Source organism: Poecilia reticulata, linkage group LG13 (assembly GCF_000633615.1).
Source record: "Poecilia reticulata strain Guanapo linkage group LG13, Guppy_female_1.0+MT, whole genome shotgun sequence".
Taxonomy (NCBI): Eukaryota; Metazoa; Chordata; class Actinopteri; order Cyprinodontiformes; family Poeciliidae; genus Poecilia; species Poecilia reticulata.
The window spans coordinates 28,724,792-28,747,861 of NC_024343.1; the positions used below are offsets into that span (position 1 = coordinate 28,724,792).

Below are 23,070 nucleotides of genomic sequence, written 5' to 3' on the forward strand. Positions count from 1 at the left end.
CATTGGAGACTGTTTACTGAGGGCTGACTTGTGCTAATTTGGCAGAAAATAAAGGCCTCTGGGGCATCACTTACCTTTTACCCACAGTATGGCAGTCATCTCTGCAGAGCCCAGCTGATTCTCTGCCCGGCACACATAGTTCCCTTCATCCGCTCGGCTGGAGTTAGCAATTTTCAAAGTGTTGTTCCGCAACACCATAATCCTATCAAAAAGGAGGCTGAAATCAATACTGGCATGAGAGTCAAATTCATACACCAGCTGAACTTAGGACATGAAGTCATTTGTTAGTTGTACAGAGTTAAAAGTATAGAAATGTTCACCCTGCTGGGGTATTTTTGGCAGAATAATCCAGCTGGGGTATTTAAAATAAAAATAAGCATTAGAAAAATAACTTCAAAATGAATCATTTAAAAAGGAGAAGAGCAAAATACAAGAGAATCCCAGTAAACTTCAGTGACATTGAAAGGTTAACTTGTTTCAGCAGTTCAATTCAAGAAGAAAAACATATGAAGTTATATTTATTTACCGGTGGGCTTTACTTAATAGTACTTTGGGTGGAGAGAGAAGGAGAAGATGTGCAACAAAAGGTCGGAGAGCAGAACGCGATCCCTGGGTAACCGGGTCGAGGTCGCTTTACCAACTGAGCCACCGTATTCACCTCAGTTTTAAAGAGTACTGCTTACAGCTCAAAAAAATACAGAATTTTGTTTCTTATATAATCCAACCATTACATTTTATAACACCAGAAACGGACAGTACAGTCAGGACAAAGAATACTAGCTTTACAGTTAATACCATCCAATAATATTGTCTACACACATAATACCGTTGCTGAAGAGGTTTTCTGTTAATTAAATGCTATATCCAAGAATATTACTGGAAAATTGAGTGGAGGGAAAAAGTGTGAAAGAAACGCACAAGCAACACAAAAGACTGCAGCTTTGATGGGATCATGAAGCAAAGCCCATTCATGAAATTAGTGGAGTTTCACCTCAGCAGTGACGCATGCTAATTGCCTCTATGACTCACTGATGTAATAATTCATGCAAAATATTCCCCCAGCAATTATTCAACAAACACTGTAGTAAATATGTGCACGAGGCTGACATTTAAATAATTTATTTGGTCTTTTTAAAAGTAAGCTTTCCCTACTTTTCTTCAAAATGGACAGAAACAAACATTTGAAATATACCACTTCATTCAATATCACTTCTGTAAAACCTTTTCAGTTAAACTCAGGTATAAGATTTATTGTTTTATCATCTGAGAATTATTCAGTAGGTTTATGTCTCGTGATGTTGCTCTGAGCAGATGAGAGTTTTCCATTCACTGAGGCTAAATAAAGAAATGTTGGGAACATGTTTGGAGATTGCTAACTGCAAAAACTCAGAATTTGCATAATCATCACTTCCATATGCCTTCCTGATCAAAATTGATTTGCTGATTCCCAGTGAAAGCGTCTTCCTCTTTACAAATCCTCTCAGCTCATCGCCGTTCACATGAAAAAGGATCCGCTTGATATCAAATTGTTTCCGACATTTATGCCGGGTCCATAAATATCTTCAAACTGGAGTGTTAATGACGCCTACTGATTTGGCAAATCCCTCTCAGGTGACTTTTGAATTGGGTTTAACTGGAACAAATGAGGGAGATGACATGCTAAAAAGAGCCACCGCTGGTACACAAGACAGGAGAGGGTGACGATATTACAGTCTGAGGTGTCATTTTAGATTACTGTATGGGCACAAATATTGCACAAATTGGATTCTATAACACCCAACGTCTCCCAGCTCCCCTAAATACACTTTACAGACACCCAATTTGCCAAACCATTGTTTTGGGGGATGGTGACAGATTCCAACAAGCCAATACTGTTAAAAAATGATTTTGTGCACGAAATGATATCAGCAGAGTGCCCTTCACCAACATGGTGTATTCTGTTTGGAGGTGAAAACATGTGGCCATCAGCTTCAAAAACAAACATCTGTGTCATGCATCCAGGACTCTGCTTTTCAGAAGATTGCAGGGAATTATTTTAGGCGTTTTGCTGCAGCTAAAAACCTTGGTTTTCCATGAGGTGTTCTAAAGTCAAGCATCGTTCTGATGTTGATGATAATCTCTGGTCAAGGGAACAAGAGCAACAGGAAGTCCAACAAGCAGATAAGAGCTGTTACATGCTGTGCAGGGACATTTCTTTCCCCCTAAACTAAAACAGGTTTGTTGTCATTCTAGCATTTTTCTTCTCTTTCATTTCAAAGATGTCATGCTGTGCAATTTTTTTTTTTCTGTTTGCTGCACATGACTTCACTTGGAACAAAGGGAAATTTTTCTATTTTCAGCAGGAGGAATGCATTTATACTTTTGAATTGGGTTACAAGTGCGCATCACTTTCTGTGCATGGCCCTTCTTGTTTGTCTTCACCTGTGGAAAATGTGATAAAGATAAGTAAATATGATGTCACATTTACAAACTTGGATTGAATTGGATGATGGAAACAATCTATGGTGTTGGTAAACATTCGAGTTGAAGCGGCTCATATTACAACAGCTGATCAGTTTTGTTTTGTTTTGTTTTTTTTTTTTTTTCAAAAAGAAAAAACCACAACTGTTTGGCCGATACATCGGCACCAGCCTCAAACTGAGTTGCTGCTGAGGAATAAGGTTTTATTTGTACTTGTAAAAATAAAATCCATAAGTTTATCATAGATAATTTCTAGCAAAAACAACAAAACTATGACTGGCATAAATAGAATGAGCTGCAATTATACAAGATTTGTAGTGATGCAAACTCTGGAATTAATTAATAGTAATTAATAGCAATTTTAATGAAAACCAAAAACATAATGAGCTCAACAACAAATCTATCACTTACGATATTCAACCATCAGATTGGTACAAAGGTGCTGTTATGACATTCAGCTTTTAAGTTTTTCAGGAAACTGAGATCATTCATGTTACTTCTTTGAAAGAAACTTTTTATTTAGAAATGTGAACTGCGGATTCTGATATTATCACTGGGGGCGTCTCTGCTGCTTGCTACACCACTGAGATGGCATTTTAGGCTTGAACTGCTTCAGTAATGGGCCAACTCCTTTTTGCATGACTTACACAAAACACGAGACTTTTTCAGCGTCCCATCAGATCATATTTTTGAAGAAAAAATTAATGCCCAGTGAGCCAAAAGAAACAGCTCTGTTGTCCGTCACTGTTGCTTTTGGTCGTCAGATTTACATGCGAACCAGAAACATGAAATATAAACCTTCCGGCTTAGGACTTCCAGCACTAATTATTTGCAAATTAGTTGTTGAGTTGGTGACAAAAAAAGGATCTGAGGTTGTGTCCAAGTTACACATCACTTTTTGTTTATGAAATGAAATGACACTGGCCCTTTTCCCACCACTGGCAGGCAAAGCAGGTTAATTTATCAGGGTTTTTTATGTACAAAATACAAAAACAGTGCCAATTTGTTTAAACAAATCCCAACAAATTCAGTGGTTAAAAATTTTACTTTTTTGTCACAAATCTTGTCCTTTTGGAGACCACCCACCAAGGTTGCCACAGCACAGCAGCCTCATGTGTCCCACAGCTGCGTGCTCACGTACTTGGCAGATACAACTTCCTGATTCAAACCCCTGGAAAGGGAGGGAGCAGGACTTAAAATGGGAACCTCTGGGTCTGCTCTATCACCTGAGCCAATGCAGTCCATTAATTTTATGGACAATTTAGACATTGTCTATAGATATTTTCAAATAAAAAAAATCCTCAGTGATAAATTCTTTGACATCAGCACAGCAGGTTAGAGATGCTATAAATGTCAGCACAATTATAACATTTCTTCATGCCATGCTATGCTAAGGAGACGTTCTGTGCCCTGAAGAAAACTCACTCACCTCAACATGCTGAAAGCTTGAAATGTATCCAATTGCAGTGTAGTCAGCCCTTTTTTTTGGACCAATTTAACTAAATATTTTTGGACTAATTGAAGCAGCCATAGCCTGTGCATGAAGATTAAACTTTCAACCATGTACAGAAAAATACAAAAAACAATAGGCAATGTCAGCATAGCAAAAGTGACTCCAACAATTTATACACTTGTGACCACTAAAAGCTCCATATCCAGCAGGGATAAACACGGTGCATTAAAGGAAACACTAATGTAATGAGGATGGATTCAGTGGGTAAAGAAATGTCTCACCAAGGTTTTGATGCCACACAAACATTAATTTCTATGTTTTTTGTGTGTACAAAGTACAAAGCAGCTTTGTATCAGATCTTGTGGCTTTCAAGGATCACAATAGACTTTCATTTGAATAATTACAGTATAATTTGAAACTCATCAAAGGAAAATTTCTAGTACAATGTTTGCAGAGAATGCTACACAATGGGAAATAAAGTACATCTAGGGTTCTTTGTTCCCCTGCATCACTATTTCCATAAATCTAAATAAGTAGTGCTTTCATCTAGTGTAGGATCGGGGCTCCACGTGACGCAACCTAAATGTTACTGCATTCAGTGAATTGAGGGAAAAAAATAAAAATAAAAAACTGTCAAACTCTGATGTGCATATCACCAGGCGGTTCTCAAAGAAAGCCCAAGTGTAACATGGAGGAAAACAAACCTGCAAACATCACTCCTGCATTCATAAGTAGGCCCTCATTCAGCTGAAGGACACAAACAAGTCGGTGCAAACATTTTGGTTTGACTTGTAACAGCTGGGGAATTAAATGCTTGACATAAGATCGTATAGGACTTAACTATATCCAACGAGGCTGCTTGCAGCTATGCGTGGATTTGGCTGAAGGGCAGAAATCACGTCAGTATCTTGTTTTGTTATCATGCTGTTTTTTCCCCCCAAAGAATCAAATAAAGCTATTTGTTTGAATTACATAACATTATTTCGGATTTGATTTTAAGAAAGAAAATCAATGAAGCCCCTAGTATATTTTTTGGTGTTTTTGTTTTTTTAGAGGGAACATATTGCTCACATTGAAATATTTTAATAAAGCCAACCTTAAACTTTAAACTTATTTAATCAACAGAAAAACAAATCCCTCGCTGAGAAATAATTATTCTGAACAACATCCTGTAGCACAAAACCCCCCAAGAACGCATTAAAATAAATATACCAGTTTTCTTATTATCATTATTTTACACTTTATATGATTAGTGTCTAGGAACTTCAAAATATAGTCTTTTATTTATTTCCTTAGGATATAAATATGAGATTACAGCAGTCACCACTGGCCACGACCCTGAATGAAGATCTAATTTTTGTCTTTTTATCTAGTGATCTGGATGGTAAGGTAGTAAAAAAAATTAAAAATCTCTAAAGCAGCAAATTGTAGCATTGTGTGGGTCGTTAAGTCTCCATATCAACATTTAGAGAATATCTACAAGATGAACAAAGTTTAAGAATTAAACAAGAAAAGGCGTCTTTCCTCAATCCTGATGAGTTCAAACAGGTAGAGTTGCTGAAGTCTAGAAGGACTTTAACTAGAATCTTGTGCTCCGGTGAATAGTTAAAGGTTCCTCTCTTTGTATGCTACAAGCCAATCTTAAGGATGTTTCAAAGGGTCTGTTCAAATTCAGGGACTTCAGTCTTTGAAGGCTGCATTTAAAGAATAAAGTCACAGTGGTGAAATGAAGGCTGTCCAAATTCAAAGACGATTTCAAATGTGTCCTTCTTATTCTCTGATCTGAAGAATGGGTGTGGTGTAGCCCACCCTATCCCAATATTGTGGGCTAAGCGGGAGATATTTGTTTTGTACCAATGCCGAATGAAGTAGGAGAGGAGTTCAATTTTACACACATTAAAATCTGTACATACAAAATTTAAAATGTAAAAATGGCTGTGTTTTGGGGCTTTTGTTATTTGCATGGGCATTTTAAAATATGTTTTGCTAAGAAAATAATAATAATAATTCATTAATTTTTCATTTTTACCAGTGTATGTTTAGGGTGGTCATGATTGCTTGGTAATAGGACAGGCCAAGCAATAAATCTAAAGCTAAACTATCCAATTTCACAGTCGCTCAAATCTGGTCTTTGTGGTCAAAGACAGCATGTGGGAGTTTGGCCCTTTAATTTTAATACTCTTTACATGTTTAAAATACATTTATTTAGGCCTGTAGACAATCTGATTAAATTTGAAATAAAATAAACAGACTTCAGTGTTAAGCTACCCGATGCACTAGAATGGAGTTTGGCGAGTTAAAAAAACTGTTTTATTCAACATCAAGCAAAAGGTATTGAAAGTTTTTCTTGATCATTTCTCTACTGTTGGGCATTTATCCTTGGAACACAGAGCACTTTTAACAGCAGCAAGGTGATTGGAAATGGCAACGAAAGACTCATGGGGGTGAAACGAAATCTACCTGCACATAGACAGTTAGGCAACCATCCACAGCCAGGAGACATTTTTCAAATTAGGGAGGATATTCACATCCGACAATGACACTGAGGCAGAAAGGACAAGATAGAGACTACTGGGTATACAGAATATGCAAATGAAGCCAACCTTAAAAAGAACGTACAGGAAACAGCAAAATATCACAGAAAACCTTTATCATTTGGTAACAAATCTGTTGACTTGAAGGGTGTCAGAAGTAGAATGGAAACAGAGTGATCATTGCTTAAATGCTAAATCATTAAATTCGAGCAGATTCTTTAAAAAGTTTGGCAAAGAGAATAGAAATTCCCAAATTACTCACTTACAGTCTGACAGTAAGTCCGTGTATTTCAAATGAATCTGCCACGTGTTCTCAAGCTAATGGGATTAATACCTTCTGTTTAAGAGACAAAAGCCCTGAACATTACCGGAAATCCATGTTAATTACAAACCTTCATTAAGTCAGCACAGCTGTCAATGCCAGATAAACGTGAGGCGGCTTCGATTCCTCCCCTCCTCCTTCAAGAACACAGCGTCTCTCCATCCAAACACTCTTTACTATAGATGGTGTCAGAAAATCCTTGCAGGAGTCACCCTGACCCGGACCTTACAATGCACGGCTTCTCCCACTTTGTTTTAGCTGTTTGAGATTGCTATCAGCCCTTCACAAGGTTGATCGCGATTTAAACAGTGACTCTCCTAAACACGGTGTCATCCACTTCATTAACTCACTTTGGGACATTTAAGTTGCAAAAGACAGGCCATTAAGGGCGTCAAACTGAAACGAGGTTTCAGTCTCAGATAACAAAGCCCCTTTCTCTTGCATCCTAGCTTTACTGAAAGAGAGATTATAGGAGAATGAATCATACACATCTGTAATGTCAGATTCCATAGTGAAAGCAGGTGGTGGGCACCGTTAAATAAAATGTTAGTTGCGTCAACTCTGGGGCTCTAATCATAAGCATTAGTTCTGCCGATCCTAAAGCGCTTCACCAACATGTTATGTGGCAGAAGCTAATGCTAAAGTGCTAACTTCAATTCAAATTGAAAGACCACAAACCCCAATATCAATTTCATTTTGACAGATATTGTTTATGTTCATATATTTTTCTGTTGTGTCCATTTTTTATTTTGTCCCTGCATGTTTCTTGTTCGAAATACAGTTGTTGGGGGGAAAGATTGATAATGTGACAAGAATTGGAAGTACTGCATGAACAGTGTTCGCACCCTTCAGAATAAGAGCATGTTTAAAATGCCTAACTGAAGAATTAACAGTTGATCACCAAAACTTCAATGAAGATATTGAAGTTTATTGAACTGAAAATTTACAAAACACCCCAGTAAATTAGCGCTTTATAGTTTATCAGGAAAAAACTAAATTTCTAGGAGCTAAGTGTCTTAAGCATTGACAAAGCTGGCAAAAACAACAAGTGAAAAATTAGCTCTGCTTCTAGCACTCTAGCGAAAGTGTGCTCCCCACTGGTGAAAGTAAATTGCTCTAAGATGACAGATAACAACCTTGAAAATGTATTCATACCCCTCACCTCAGTCACCTAATTAGTAAGTAGATTCCACATTTGAGCAATTTCATCTTAACACAACTTCACCTGTTTCACAACTTCAAAAGAGTTTTGCAGTTCCCAAGTACAGCAAAAGAGTGACACTAACTTCTTCTATTGAGTACATTAGTGAACAAACAGCTACAGACATTAAGCCCTAGAGCACATTGTGGAGAAATTTAACAAAAGGTTGGACTATGAAGCACTATTTCCAGCTCTGAACAACTCAGAGCTCCATGTAATCCATTATCAAATGTGTAACAAATCTGGCTTGTATGAGGGGCAGGAAGAAGGTAATTGCTTAAAGAAACCCAAATTAAGTTGCATTTGTAGTTTGCTGCAAACCCTGTATGGGGTACATCAAACAGGAAGGTTGGATAAAATTAAAAGTGAACTTTTTGGCAAACCACTGTATGTGGGAACCAAGCACCAAGGCTGAAAACCTGATACATTTTTCAACAGCAACATGGTAGGTGGTCAGAAGTGATGGGGAGATGGATGTAATTAAATAAAGGGCATAGAAACAAATGAGATGCTTCAAAAGACTTACAACTGGGGCAGAGGCCCAGCAGGATAATGAGACTAAGAGTAAATAAAGCGTATTCCTATTCATTAATAACCCAGTCACACCTAATTCTAATTGGAAATTTGCAGTTAGACTTTGAGCTAATTTGCAAAGCAAAACTGGCAAAAATTCTGAGTCCAAATGTGCAAAACTGATGGAAACACACCCCAAAAGATCTGCAGCTGGACCAGCAGCCAGAGATAGTTCTAGAAACCAGGGGAAATTAATTTAAAAAAAAAAAATCATAGCATTTTTTAAAAAGCTTTTCCTTCCATTTCAAAATGATGTAACTTTGAGATTAATCACCACATAATCAACACTTCAATAAAACCGACAATCCTGTTGTAATTTGACAAACTCCAACACTTTAAACAACATTCTTAACTGTAGTCTTTTTCAGAACATTGTTTTAAACAAGGTCATAAACAAATATGATGTAATTCAAAACCATACCAGTGTAGTTCAAAACAAAGGCGAATTTCACCCTCCAGTGACATAACAGCATCAAACCCAAACCCTCTTCAGTCCACCTGTTGGAGTTGTAAAGATTTGTAGCTGTCTGTTTGAAGGAGCCACACACACTGAGGATCTGATTATCAACCCGCTGCCCTTGCCGTGAGGCTGTTGAACAGACTACTAAATCTTAGCTGATAAACAAACATCCCCTTCCTCACTCAGAACTTTGGATTCTCAGCGGTAAGTGATAATTTCAGCTGCGTCGTTCACTTTGATTGATGGGTTCTTGCGCGTATTCGGCCCCCACCAGGTGCAGGCAGGAGATGCTTCTCATAAAAGATGAAGCGGCAAACTGCATGCGAATTCCAAATGAAATTGTAGGGACTAAATTGTCAGCATTCTGGAGGAGCAGAGGGGGTTAAGTATGAGCCTCCAAAGCTCTGCTGGTACCTCTAGAGTTGTATTCCAACAGTGACACTTAATTTCAGAAACTGTACTAAAAATGGGACGTGTTGGAACAAGACATGTCTACCAACCCTCACAGGCTGATAACAGTTGGATTTTTGATTCAATACTATGAGAAAAAAAAATTATGAGCCAATTTAATTGTAAAGGGCAATAAAATCTTTAAATATTCCAGCATAAAGGACAAGAAAAATTATTGCTATTTAAAAAAAAAACACTTGAAATTGAAATAAATTCTTCTTTAAACCATCTAGCCTATTATTATTATTTTTAGTGCAATAAGGGGATTACAACTAGTATATTTAAATTTTCCATGAATTGAACAATATATGACGACATATAATATATTTAATAAAGATTCGGCCAACAGGTTTTTTGAATAACCTGTCCAATTTTGGTAACATTCATTTTATATCATAGAAACTTAAACCACGACACGCATCAGGCAGCTCACAGTTATTGCACGCTCAAACTAGAGCCAGGTTTTACTGAAAGCAAACATCTCACCTATTTCAGGTCTTGTACCGCTTCAGCATGAGAGGGGGGTTTGTGTTATTTAAATAAATCACTAGAGTGTTTTACCTTTTGTTTGGTTGTATCCTCCTGTCTTCTCTTTTCCATGTTATGCGGGGTTTGGGCGATGCTTTCGGCTTGCATTCCAGGGACACGTCTTTTCCGAGCGTGGCTATGACCCGTATCGGATTGGGGACGAAGACGGGCGGAGACGCTGGGTGGGACAGAAAATCAACGGTTTTTTGTTTTGTTTTTTAACTGTGGATTTAAAAAATATGTCTATAATGGCATGGCTTACTTCATAAATCAACATGATCATTGAATAAATGCAGATATATATTGTATTAAAAAACAAAAGCTTTTTTTTTTTTTTTTTTTTTTTTTTTTCTTTGACAAAATCCCCAGTGCCACAGTTACTGGGCTGCATACTTTTCTTTTTTAGGTCGAACAAAGTTGCAAGGAATTTCTAATTACTAATGTATGACTTCATGTTTTCCTGGGGTATAAATATGACATGACACATAGGCTCATTTTAATTAGCCACTGGTCAGTGAGCTACATAAGGTTCCATATTTATCATGCCACCCTGCACAATCAGCAGGATGAGAGGTGAACATCTATGGGGGAATTTTCCTGCCATAATCCAAGAGCACACGTTTTCAGTCTGAAAGCAGGATTTTATGTCTTTTGTTCTCAACACTTTTAATACTTTTGCCTACNGGAATTTTCCTGCCATAATCCAAGAGCACACGTTTTCAGTCTGAAAGCAGGATTTTATGTCTTTTGTTCTCAACACTTTTAATACTTTTGCCTACATTTTTATTTTGAAAGCAGGACTTCACATCTTTCTTTTCTAAACTTGCGATGATTGTACTCCGAACCTCTCCTCGCACTCAGTGGAATTTTTCTGTCATAATCCAAGAGCAAACATTTTCAGTCTGAAAGCAGGATTTCACGTCTATTGTCCTCAAAACTTTTAATACTATTGCTCCTGCTTTCAAAATAAAAATGTAAACAAAAGTATTAGAAGTTTTGAGAATTAAAGACATGAAATCCTGCTTTCAGACTGAAAATGTTTGCTCCTGGATTATGACACAGAAGTTTCCCCATAAACATCTGCTTAAATATTTGCATTTTTGGGCCACCAAATCTTTTTTGGAGGTTTTTATTGGCACTAGTGCCTTTCATTCACCAGTAGATTCACAGAGAGAAGAGCAGAAAAAGAAGGGGAAAACATGTAGTGAATGACCCAGGACCAGGAATCAAACCTGGGACTGTAAACTCTGTATGGTGTATTTGGTCTACCACTGAGCCACCAACCATTAGACATAATGTTAAAATACTTTTGTCAGTTTATGAATCCCTTAATGGCTTGGCACCAGAATACATCAACAACATGAGACCACTCAGGTCTCTTGATTCAAATCTACTTTGAATCCCCAGAACCAAACATGAAAAATCAATATTCAGTTTTTATTCTCCACTAATCTGGAACGAGCCTCCAAAAAACTGCAAAACAGCGAAAACACCTTTAAACCAAAGGCTGAATTCCCACTTCGCTTGTTTACTAGAGTTGGTTTTGATTAATAATGACTGGAACATTGATTAGTTCTAGTTTTTACCCCAATGTTTGATGATAATTATTCTTGATGACTCTGATGATAGCATTTGAGAAAATGTGACGTTTGTTGCTTGTTTGCTGTTCTCAACATAATTAGTTATTGTGTTATGTTTTTATCATGTGAAGCACTTTGAAATGCCTTGTTCCTGAAATATGCTGCACAAATAAACTTGACTTGATGATCATAATCAAGCATCAATCTTGTAACTTTGAATACAAGTGAAGTTATGGACAATTGTAGCCTCAAGCCTGTTAGTGACAGAGTAGATTATTTATGTGAACTTCTACCGGTCCAGGATTCTCTCATTAGCAGAATAATGAAGTATATTAGTATAATAAAGCATAATAAAGTTCATATTTGTAAAAAGACAATACAAAAGATTGTAAAATGTACCAAAGTGATGATAAACCGAATTATTTGAGTATGTTATATTGCCAACTTGAAGATGACACAGTTGGGTGCTTTGTGTTTTTATTTATTTCTATGTATTTTGTTATTGGCATTAATTTAACCAGACTGCCTGAGAGAGTAGTAAGTACATAAGATACAAATACTAAACAATTATGTAGCTGTTTAGAGAACCATGCACTGGCCATGCACAGGCTCTAGGGCTTTGTCAACACTGGTTATTCAAATCTTGAATGATGCCTCATAGGTGACGTTATACACAATGACAATTCAATCTCATCTGTAGCTACAGGCCAACCCTTCTCCCTGTAACACTTGTGTCTTTGAGCCTGAGTAGTTGTCTGAGTGGCGGAGGTCCCTGTAGACACAAAAAGGAGCAGAAACCGGAGCAGTTGCTGTGTGTATTTGCTTTAATCAAAGCTGGTGGCACCACCACTCACATGCCTCCATGCTACCACACTCCCAGAAGAGCTGGATCTGGGACAAGATCGCAGACGTGAGGGCAGCCGTTGACCCCGTGCAGCCTCTGGTGATCGCTCATCTGCAGGCTGTTATTAGTCATGTAATCTGTCCTGATAGTGTTCGCTTCTGGACATCGAGACAGAGCGCAGGTCACTGGGAAGACGTGCCCGTAGGGTAAAGTTATGAAAACATTCATCAACGGCTTCCAAATCTCATCCAACGTGACTGTGACTCCGAGGAAGCCACGAGTATCTGGTCGTCGGCTTGGATAAAGCCTTTTAAAAGCCCCGCAACTTTTAAATCTTGCAGACAAACACCTTGAATCTTGAATATAAAGCTCACCAAGCAGTGTTGTTCTACACAGACATCCCAGAACGTACACAGAAAACTTTATCCATTTGCAGTAAGATTTTCAAAATGCCACAGATTCCCCTTCAGAAAAGGGCAAGCCATAAAAGACAGTAAATCAAGTCATCCCTGAGGGAAAAATGAAAGGGGAATGGGTATCACCAGATGTGTCCCAGTATCGAAGATGACAAGGAGAAAATAGTGCATCAGCACAGAACAGTGGACAGCTATTTCAGCACGACTCTTATGTTTTAGCCTGCAGCCTTAAGGCAGAGAAGCTCTTTCTCTTTGCCTTTTAATGTCTAAAAAATGTCCAAGTGCACATAGTGCTGGTTCGGTGGAAAGAGGAAACAATAATGATTATACAAAGTTATTCGTAAGTAGCCAATTGTCAATAACTGCAGGTGATTAGACAATTATGGCAATCCCTGACAAGGCACTGACTGTCTTGCAGTATCAAGTTAGTTTAAAGAAAAAAAGACAACGTTGGCTGTTTGCAAAGTCGTGCCATGGAAATAACAGAGCTTCATCTATCACTCTTATAAGGCAACAATGTTGTTTCTTATACAAATACGTCTCAGTAAAATAGAACATGTGCTCTGATGAGACGCATTTGTCGTATTTTAAATGAGCTTTTAAAAAAATTATCTCTAAGCATGTATGAAATGTTTCACTAAGCTAACATTTCTGCATTTTTTTAAATTTTGATAAATATATAAATACATTCTAAAAGAATATATTAAAGTATTCTAATCTAACAAAAATATATGCCATGTTTTTATTAGTTTTATGTGGAGTATTAGCATAAATAATAGAAATAAAGGCTTGAAAACAGTCTGTATGTAACTGATATGTGTTTCACTTAGTGAAATGAATTACTGAAATGAAGAACATTTTCAATAATATTCTGATACATTGAGATCCACTTATGTAATTTTGCTACTATCTGTTAAAAGAAAAACAAATCCCACTTAATACAGCCTGGTGTGATGCCGTCTATTTCATGAAGCGCACGTGATATATTCCCACAAAGTAAGATCTTTGCATCTGAATTCTTTAGCAGACTGTAATCTGCCAGTTTTATGTCAAGATTCAGTTTTTAGAAGAAAGTTGCGTTTCAGATTATCCTAGATGTGCCTAAAAATAACTCAGAGAATTGACATGTTAGAAACCCACAAACCCATGGAATCATCTAGGTTTTGTAAAGTTCTGATTTTGAATAAAATAATTATTTTAACAAAGTATTTCTCAATTTTCTGGTATTTAGCAAACAAACAATTTTAGTAATCTGAACTGAGCTAAACACGGAGAGTTTAGTGAGAGAAAACAAAGGTTAAGTGCGTTTACTTTCAGTGTATTTAAACATCTGGTTTCAGGAGTATTTAATGAGGTCTAGCTTGAAAAACACAGATTCCACTGAAAAAGGACGTGATGAAAGTCAAGAAGTGAAAGTTTGTTTTTCTTGGAAGTGGGCATTTTCATGTGATAGCAAACAGAGCACTGATGAGAGCCTAATGAAGTCATTAAAATCCACCAAACAAACCACTGCCAGTGTTTGGTTCCATTAGCTGAAATCCATACCTACAAGTTACTGGTTTACATCCTCCTCAGAGCAGTGCCAAAATGTTCTAGACCCTCATCAACTTGATGTGCACACACCCCTCAGTGAATACAACCAGGAGAGTCATTAGTTTGTTCATCTGTCCAGTGCCTGGGTTAAATCAGGGGCCATTGATTGGCAATCACCATATCTCACAGTTCAGCGTTCTCCTCTTGCATTTCAATTTCTTCGCCTATCAGCCAGTACCTTAATCAGACATCAATGGTTCAGCCGATATTAGATTAAGAAATGTGCTCTAAAGGAAAGTGACATTAGTCTAGAAAGTAGCAGCTTGGTCTACATTAATAAACCAGGTGATACGTACCTAAAATCTTCAGCTCTGCATTGGAGTAGATGGCTCCGTATTTATTCTCAGCCACACACTGGTACATTCCTGAGTCCGTCTGTTGCACTTTGTTAATGGTCAGTTCCCCGTTCACTGTTTCAACTCGACCCTGAAACGAGGCAAAAGCACCAGGGAAAATCAGGACTTGAATGTGGACATTTTTTACCTCTGCATGAAGTGTGCAATTAACGACGTGGAGGGGTGCTATGTGTATTAAAAGTACCTGGGATGTCAAGGGCAAACCGTTACGAATCCAGCGATAGGTGGGCCTTGGCCTCCCGATGGCCTTGCACTCCCACTGGAGCTTCTCTCCACTATCCATCTGAGTGTCATTAATCATTCTGACCCACTGAGGGAGGGCTGGAAGATAGAGGGGAAAATAAAGAGACATAAAAATGAGTAATAAATCTTTAAAACATGCAAAAGCCACAAGTATGTTTTTTTCTGTAATTACAATAGGCAACAAGGAAAAAAACATCCAAAGAAATGTGTTGCAAACTTTTATAACATTTAGATAAAAGTCCAAACTACATATTTTGTGTTCCAAAAGGTTCTTGGCATTATTAAGGCATACAAAGTGACAACTCTCCAGATCGGTATACGGCGTATTTACAGCCTGGAAAAATAGGCCCTCAAAATGTTAAAAGATTTTCAAATATTTTTAAAAATGGAAAAGCAAAGTAGGTCCTAAGATCAATACTTTGAAAAATCATTTATCACAACAATTATCACTGCAGGTCTTTTGAGGGTATGACTCTCTCGGCTTGAAACGTCAGCAGGCTAACATACGGTGGACTGCCGTCTATTTACGGTTCAGTATTCACAGATTTGTGGATTCTTCTGTGGACTTTAACTGTAGAATTTATGTGATGTGTTTGCAGATTTTTTTGTGGAAAATCTAAAATATTTGAAAAACAAAATGCAGTTTGGGAACCTGATATATGTTGCTGGAATGCCACTTTACTCCACCTTTAATAGCAGTTGCAACGCCAACCAACACTGGTACGATTTTTGGTCCGATTGAATAGAGAAAGTTCATCAACATCAGTTTAGATCAGGTAAATCTGGGCCTCCCTGCAGTCATAAATCTTCATGAATTTCATTGTGATAATGTCAACTGGATCAACAAAGAGTAGGTCATCACAACTATTACAAATACAAATCTTTACCCTGATGCTCCCAATAGAAACTCTATAGTAACAAATTGGTTCCAGAAGTCATATAATTAGTATGTAGAGTACAATAAATAAACATTTGGACTGATGCATGTTAAACCAGTAAATAGAGGTGTGCCGATCAATCGGTCACCGATCATAATCGGGCCGATTTTCGTGAAAAAGTGCATGATCGGTGATCATTGGCTCTTGTTGCCGATACCGATCACCAGCATCTCATTTCGCAGCCTGTCTGTGCAGCTGGTCTCCTCTTTCCTTCACACTGCGCAAAAAAGAAAATCGATCTCCTCCCTGTTCTGCATAATTACTCCACTCAGTCAGAAACAGCCACTCAGAACTAGCAGTAATCAGCTAGCCGCCATGCTAACAGGAAGTTTTCATTCAGTAACTCTGGATTGTTTATTGTAATGGAACCTGTATTTGCCTTTGAATGCTAAGTTTTATACTTGAATTTTTTTGGCAATGTTGAGAGGTTTTATTTTGGCTCTTTGCATTATTTAGCCTCTTCAGAGCCTCCATATGTTATCAGTCTGTTAAAGATAGTATTTGTTTTGTTTTCTTCTTGGAAAAAGTGTTTAAAAACAAGTTTTGTCTAAATTAAGGTGAATTTATGGTTTCTTTTTCCACATAATGTAACCGGTAGTGTTTATGATTAAAAAAAAAATAATTATGTGATCGGTATCGGTGATCAGCCCTCATGGGTGATCGGTATCGGTATTGGCAGGAAAAAACCTGATCGGCACATCTCTACCAGTGAACATTACAATGCAAGGCAAATAATAAACTGAGCCCATACATCTGAACTAGATGTTAATAAAGAAGCAACTCAGACAAAAAAACAAAAGTGAGGCTTTTCTGGGCCCACAGGCTGCATTAAAAAGAGGAAAGCCTCTTTTACCGTCTAACTGCACAACTCTTTAATGAATGTGTGTATCATTGTGTAATTTGCATGCAGAAAATGCCAGGAGGCAATTAGAACTGGAGTAAATGAACACACAAAGTTCTCAACCAAATGCACACAAATAGTCTTTGTCTCTTCTTTGTGAGAATGATTTTTTTTCCTTCTACTGGAAAACAGCACTATAAGCTCTGCAAACAAGTCTACTACCTTTCTTTGGGACTTCATTTTTCCAACGTATTCTGTGTTGTCAAGGCTTCACACTCCTGCTCAACAACATCCTGCATTAAAGTCCCAGAGCTTGTGTTCTAAAAACCATGAAGACTGTTTTTAAATCTAGAAGACTCTTTCTTTTACTCACCCTTATATGTTGTATAATAGAAAAATTATACAACAAATAATTGCAAAAGAACACCGTCTTTTCTTGCAATGACATTACAGTAATTTGTTCTTTCACGGGTAAAGAAGTATGATTCTTGTTGAACGAAGTGGAGAAAAAAGTAAAACTAACAATCTCAACACAGAGTTTTGTAGGGTTTGAAACATTAACTGTACAAGAAATTTATTGCAATATATGACAAATGATAAATGTCCACCTCCACACTCCAGGCATGTTTTAATGAGGGAATAACACTATAGTATGAAATAAAGCTAAAAAAAAAAGATTTTAAATAATAATTCTTCCCTCCAAACCCTTTAAGTTGGTGGAGCTCTTAAAAGTCATATATTTTACAACCCTTATTAATGAGCTTTGAAATGTACATGCACAGGTTTTGCTTGATTTATTTCAGTTTCTGTTGCACAGGAATATCAAAAAGTGTAGATTCAGACAGAGCACAGAATCAAGCAACATTCTTTGCATCTTTCCTCTTCACCTCCTCAGTGTGTGCACACACCCCGACTATTGAGTTGTTTCTTCCACGGCCAGCAGACTCTTTTCTTTTCCATGCATATGCCACCTTCAGCAGAATACGTTTGGTGTGCTTTGATTGAATGATTATGGTCAGCAAGGTCTCCCGCACAATGAAAGTTCAAGCTGCCAGGTGACCTGTGTAAATTACATTTAGTGCAGGGCTGCTACAAATTAGCTCCCTATTCTCCTTGTGATGTCAACAGAATGGAAGTTGCCAAGAACTGTGGGGCCTTGGAAATGTGTTCTACCAAGGTTGAGGTAGTCCATTATCTTGGTCCTGTGCACAAGGCACAGACAAAGAGAAATGGGAGACATGTACTAGCTTAGATAAGTTTATGATCACAGGTACAGCCAGCAACTCTGCTCCATTATTTGTGCCTCTTATTGTCGGGAGGCTAAAAGCAGCACTTTCCAAAGAAACGGATTCACATTTGAAGCTTCATAATTCAATACCAGAGCATGCAAATATTGACCACAAAATCTCTGGCTATAAATTATTTGTTATTTAAAGGATTTAGTGTTCCTTTAATTAGCAAATAAATCTTGGAGCCATAAAACTGTACACATTAAACATATGAAGCATAAATAAATCTTTCCATTGTCTTAGTTAATTTTTAAAAAAGGCATTTTGTGACACATCTGCAAAAATATTTCAAACATTTAACTGAGCTGCAAGATAAAACAACTGAAAAATGAAAGAAGTAAAAATCATACCATATGCTCTTTAAAAACATCAAAAACAATAGTCGTTTCAAGCCACACACAAAAAAAAGCATCAGATTATGTTGAGAAGATGGAAAAAAAAACTAATTGTTTCTTAAATTCTTGTCGGAACGTCCCACTTCTTTCTCGGCCTGAACAAAACAGCAAACCAAGCATGTGAGAAATGTCTCTCAGATTTTCTAGGATATATGCAGAACAAAACCCTTTCAGGATTTCTCTACAGTTTCTTGCCTTGAATTTGAAAAAGACAAACAACAATTATATTATTTAAAAATTGCTTGGAAGTTGAAAGTAGAGCAATAGTGTAGTCATGCTATTCCTGGATCAACAATTGTGATAATGTATGCTTGCTCTTGGATAATGCATGACGGCTGAGCAGAAGCAAAAATGATCTAAACAGACCAAGAGGGGATAGTAGCATGGATGCCTGAATAACCAAGCAGTAAGACTGCATGCATACCACATACCCACATTAAAAAGTTTGAATTTTTGCCAGCAAAAAAAGTGCAAAAAGAAAGCGTAAAAGTGGTGCACTCAGACTTACTGTAGACCAGCAGATGCCCTTTGAAAGCAGTTCCTCCTCTTGTGTTCTCAGCCTTGCATTCATAAGTTCCCGAGTCTTCCAGCTGAATATTGGGAATCTCTAGTACGGCCTGGGACTTCCGGAGTCTTGCCTTTTTGGGGAAGATGCCATTTATCTTCCTCCATGTGATTGTTGGCACTGGACTGTAGGAAGAAAATAACTTTTTTTACAGTATGTAATTCAATACATTGTAAAAGCAGCATTAGCTTTAGCTGTGGTCAATAAAAGGTTCGCATGGGAATGATGCAACTTTTAAGACGAACTTTTAAAGTTCGTCTTAAAACCCATTTATTTTACTTGGCTTTTAACTCCTGCGGGATCTAGTTTTAGAGTGTATGTTTTTGTTTTTAAACTGTAAGAGTTTTTATTTATTTATTTTTTTTATTATGCTGTGTTTTAATGTACAGCACTTTGTATCAGCTGTGGTTGTTTTAAAGTGCTTTATAAATAAAGTTGGTATGGTATGGTATGGTACAAACTGTCAGGTTTCGTTAGGCAGAAATATTACATTGAATTTCACCATCTATCAAACACACTTTAATAATGTTGGTGTTTTGGAATTTCATACCAAGTGACTACACACAGAATCAAACCAAGATAAGTTCATACACCAAATAAAGAAACATGCATTTCTTTTCCCTCTCTGTATGAAGTCAAATCAGACCAAACTTCTCTTGTTTCAGGTCAGTTAGATTAACCAAAAATATTTCTATTTGCTAAAGACTAAAAAGCTTAACAACATTCTGTAGTGATTTATTTGAAACGTTCTTCGAATTCACATTTGGTCGGTATCAAGGATAATCTGCTTAGTATAAGGGCTAATTGTCTTTTAAACTGCATGACTTGGGTCAAATGTTTTGGGTTTCCTTCCATAAGTTTCTCTGCAATATTTCATTGGAGTTCTGACCCTTTGCTCCTCACAGAACCGGTATAACTGGGTCAGGTTAGTTTGTGTCAGTTAACCTATAAGAGTTTTCCAAAGACATAATCATCTGGGCTTTTCCGTCATTGTTTTAAAGAGACAGTAACCATTCCATGAGTACATTTCTGATTTGAAAGGCATTAATTAATAAACTTCTGCCCTCTCTGTCATTGTGAAATTTAGCAAATAGACTTAATTGTGGGGGGTGTGAGCAGACTGTATATTAAGTTTTCTAGTTGATGAATACAGTTTGGGTTTGAACCTGATTTTTTATTAGCTGATTTTAGAGCGTTTTCCCATGCTAATTCAGATGCCTGGATGATCTCTGTTGGTACTTAAACCATATTTTGATGATAATAAGTCACAATATGTGCAGTTATATGCAGATGCAGCTGATTGAGTCGCTAATTGGGCTGCTGCTGCAAAGCAAAGTTAGTGTCTGGAATAAAAACTAGCTTAATCCACACACTTCTGTGTTCTGTTTTGCTTCGCAAAGCAAAACAGAACACAGAAGATGTAGAGATCCAAGCAAAGCAGAATCCTTGAAGAAGGAAGTTTAAAACATTTCTTTCCTGGATGGGTGAATGTGACAAGCCCAGCAGACAAAATGGATGAGAAAGGCGTGCTGACATGGACTCAGCAGGAATATCAGGATTGCAGCATAATGTGTTTCATCAGGGAGGGACTGCAGAAGTATCTTCCATACTCCAGCACTCTGAGATTATATGGGCAGACAGAGACTTCAGACAGAGTGGCAGATGCAAATAGCTTTTCACGCACCCGGCAAACCCACCAACTGAAATGCTCCCATCTGGGAAATTGTGCAGGACAATAAAATCCAGCACGCACAGTGAGGAGAAGCATTTATCCCAGGGCTGTGCTCTTTATCACTTCCTGCTCTTATACACACTAAACACCAGAAATTGAAAGCACACACATTAGACTGTATTCAAGAGCCAGTGTGGTTACTCCATCCTGAGGGGGTGCAGCAGGCCAGGCGAACAAATCCAAAGAGCAGTGAATTCTAAATTATTTTTCTCACTTTTTAAACCCACTTGACAAAGAAAATTATTTGCATATCTGTGAACATTTTTATAAAGGATAAACTAGGAAGTTCCTAATCAGCACTTTTGTCTTTGACTTGAGGCACAGAAGAATAACGCTGCGTTCCAGTTGCACTCGAAACAGAAAAACCAACTGGACCGCCCTTCGAAGACGGATTTCCTACTGGGAAACTGGGAGCAGCTCCAACTACTCCGTTATGACTTGTAAGGCTGACGTCGCCTATCAATATGGCCGCTCCTCTCATCAGCAGGAGTCTGATGTGGTGGAAACCTGTTTATTTTACAATGTACACATGTAAGTGTGCATCTAAAAATCAATATTACATGTCGCTTCTCAGATCTAAACTGAGCAAATTAAAAGTGGTGTTTGCTTATGGAAAGTAAAGCTTAAAATTATGTTTGTAAACATCGTTTATGGACGTCGCCATGTTGAAACTTTGACTTCTAAACTATAACGTTGCTATGTTGTCAAACATAACAACAAACACCAAACTTGATTTTGGTGGACTCTGGATCATTGCTTTTACTGCACAGGTGAAGTTAAGCTTACAAACTTTTGCCAAAAGATTATCCTTCAGGATTTTTAGTCAGAGAGGAAAATGCTGGTAGTTCGACAGCCTCAAACTAAAAAAACTACCACGCCCACAATTGATGTTCTTTTTATGAAATGCTGTTACTTTTACATCGGATCTAACGGGAAACACACCTTGCAAAAAGTCGTACTGTTTTGTCAATGGATGGAATATTTTAAGTCTTGAGGAACATCGGAATTTTCTTTTATTTTTTGCCAATGTAAGACGACCTCTTTGGTAAGCCGTTGTTTTCACCTTACAACTCACCTGTGGGGGTATTTGTGTCCAGTATTATTAAATCTTAAAAGCCTACCATTACTGAGGCAAGTAAGGCATGGAGTGTTTTAGACATTGCTTTGTTTTGTCCCCGTCTGGGTGAGTTGTTGAAGTGCGAGTAAATTTGGTAGGCTGGCCACTCCTGGGAGAATTCACTTTTCTCTACTTGATAGTTCTTACAGAGGTTTGCTGGAGTTCCAATGCCTTGTAACCCTTTCCAAACTGATGGATGTTTGTGACCATGTCTTTTATTCTTAAATTTCTTCAGATTGGGGCAGGTTATGTTGCTTTGTGAAATCTGTTTGCCTACTTCATGTTGTCAGACAAGATTTATTGAGGCGATTTCTTCATTCTACAGGACTAGCGGTAATAAGACCTGATGGTTGAAACTGAACCACTAAAATGTGGTTCACATGGGAAACGCAGGAAGTTTAATTTGAATAACTTTTTCCTGAAAGAAAAGGAGGTAAATACATTTTCCAGCAGTGTCAATGTCCACCGTTGAGTGTTTGACCCCAAACCTGACACCTTTTAAAATCCTTAATTCAAGGGCACATACCCTACAAATGTGGCAGATTTAGTGTTGAAACAATCCACATCAATCTTTTCTTTTTTGGTCAAGAATGTCCATGTAGATTCTCATGACAGATGACTTCCACATGTGGAATAAGAAAGCCCTATAATGTGTGCAGTATCAGTCATCTTATGTATGACAAGTGGATCTGACAGGTCCCTGAAAGATGGAAACATGACACCACACGGAAAACCTTCACCGAATCCATCAATCATTTAGTCTTGATGGAAACGTTTTTTTACCCTCTTCGCAAGGACGGCGAATTGCCCTTGGCTGGCACGGCCTTGAATTAGAATTCAGACAAAGTTTTATGTAAAAGCAACAGTTCACTTTCACTTTGGACTGGACTGTTGTAAAACTAGAGTTCTGTATGTCTGACTAAACAAAAGCTGTCTGGTGTAATGAAGATTTAAGCACCATACAGGAATTGGGGATTGAGTAGTGATGCAAATTATACTTCCTAATGGACAACCCTGGAGACTTTTGCTCTGACTAAACTCTCAACAAGCGCGAGAACAGAGGAAATCTATAGAGACCTTGAGGGGTTGGAACATAACGGTGAATCTTTGAGAGTCCGTGGCAGGATTTCTCTTTGGAGGCTGAGTAATGAGTGCCGGGACTGTACAAGCTCACGGCCCC

The 23,070-nt window shown here is 37.7% G+C and overlaps 1 protein-coding gene across 2 annotated transcripts in view; it reads right to left on the bottom strand.

Annotated features, from left to right (window-relative positions):
* Positions 1 to 23,070, bottom strand: part of cntn5 (contactin 5) — a 151,106-nt gene that overhangs the window by 25,898 nt on the left and 102,138 nt on the right. For both annotated transcript variants that reach the window (XM_008426420.2, XM_017308391.1), the window contains 5 exons: positions 18,985 to 19,166; positions 14,955 to 15,091; positions 14,711 to 14,840; positions 10,015 to 10,159; positions 75 to 202 (listed from right to left, as the gene is read on the bottom strand). In XM_008426420.2, coding sequence (XP_008424642.1) covers positions 75 to 202; positions 10,015 to 10,159; positions 14,711 to 14,840; positions 14,955 to 15,091; positions 18,985 to 19,166 — 722 coding nt within the window. The remainder of the gene's footprint in view (positions 1 to 74; positions 203 to 10,014; positions 10,160 to 14,710; positions 14,841 to 14,954; positions 15,092 to 18,984; positions 19,167 to 23,070) is intronic.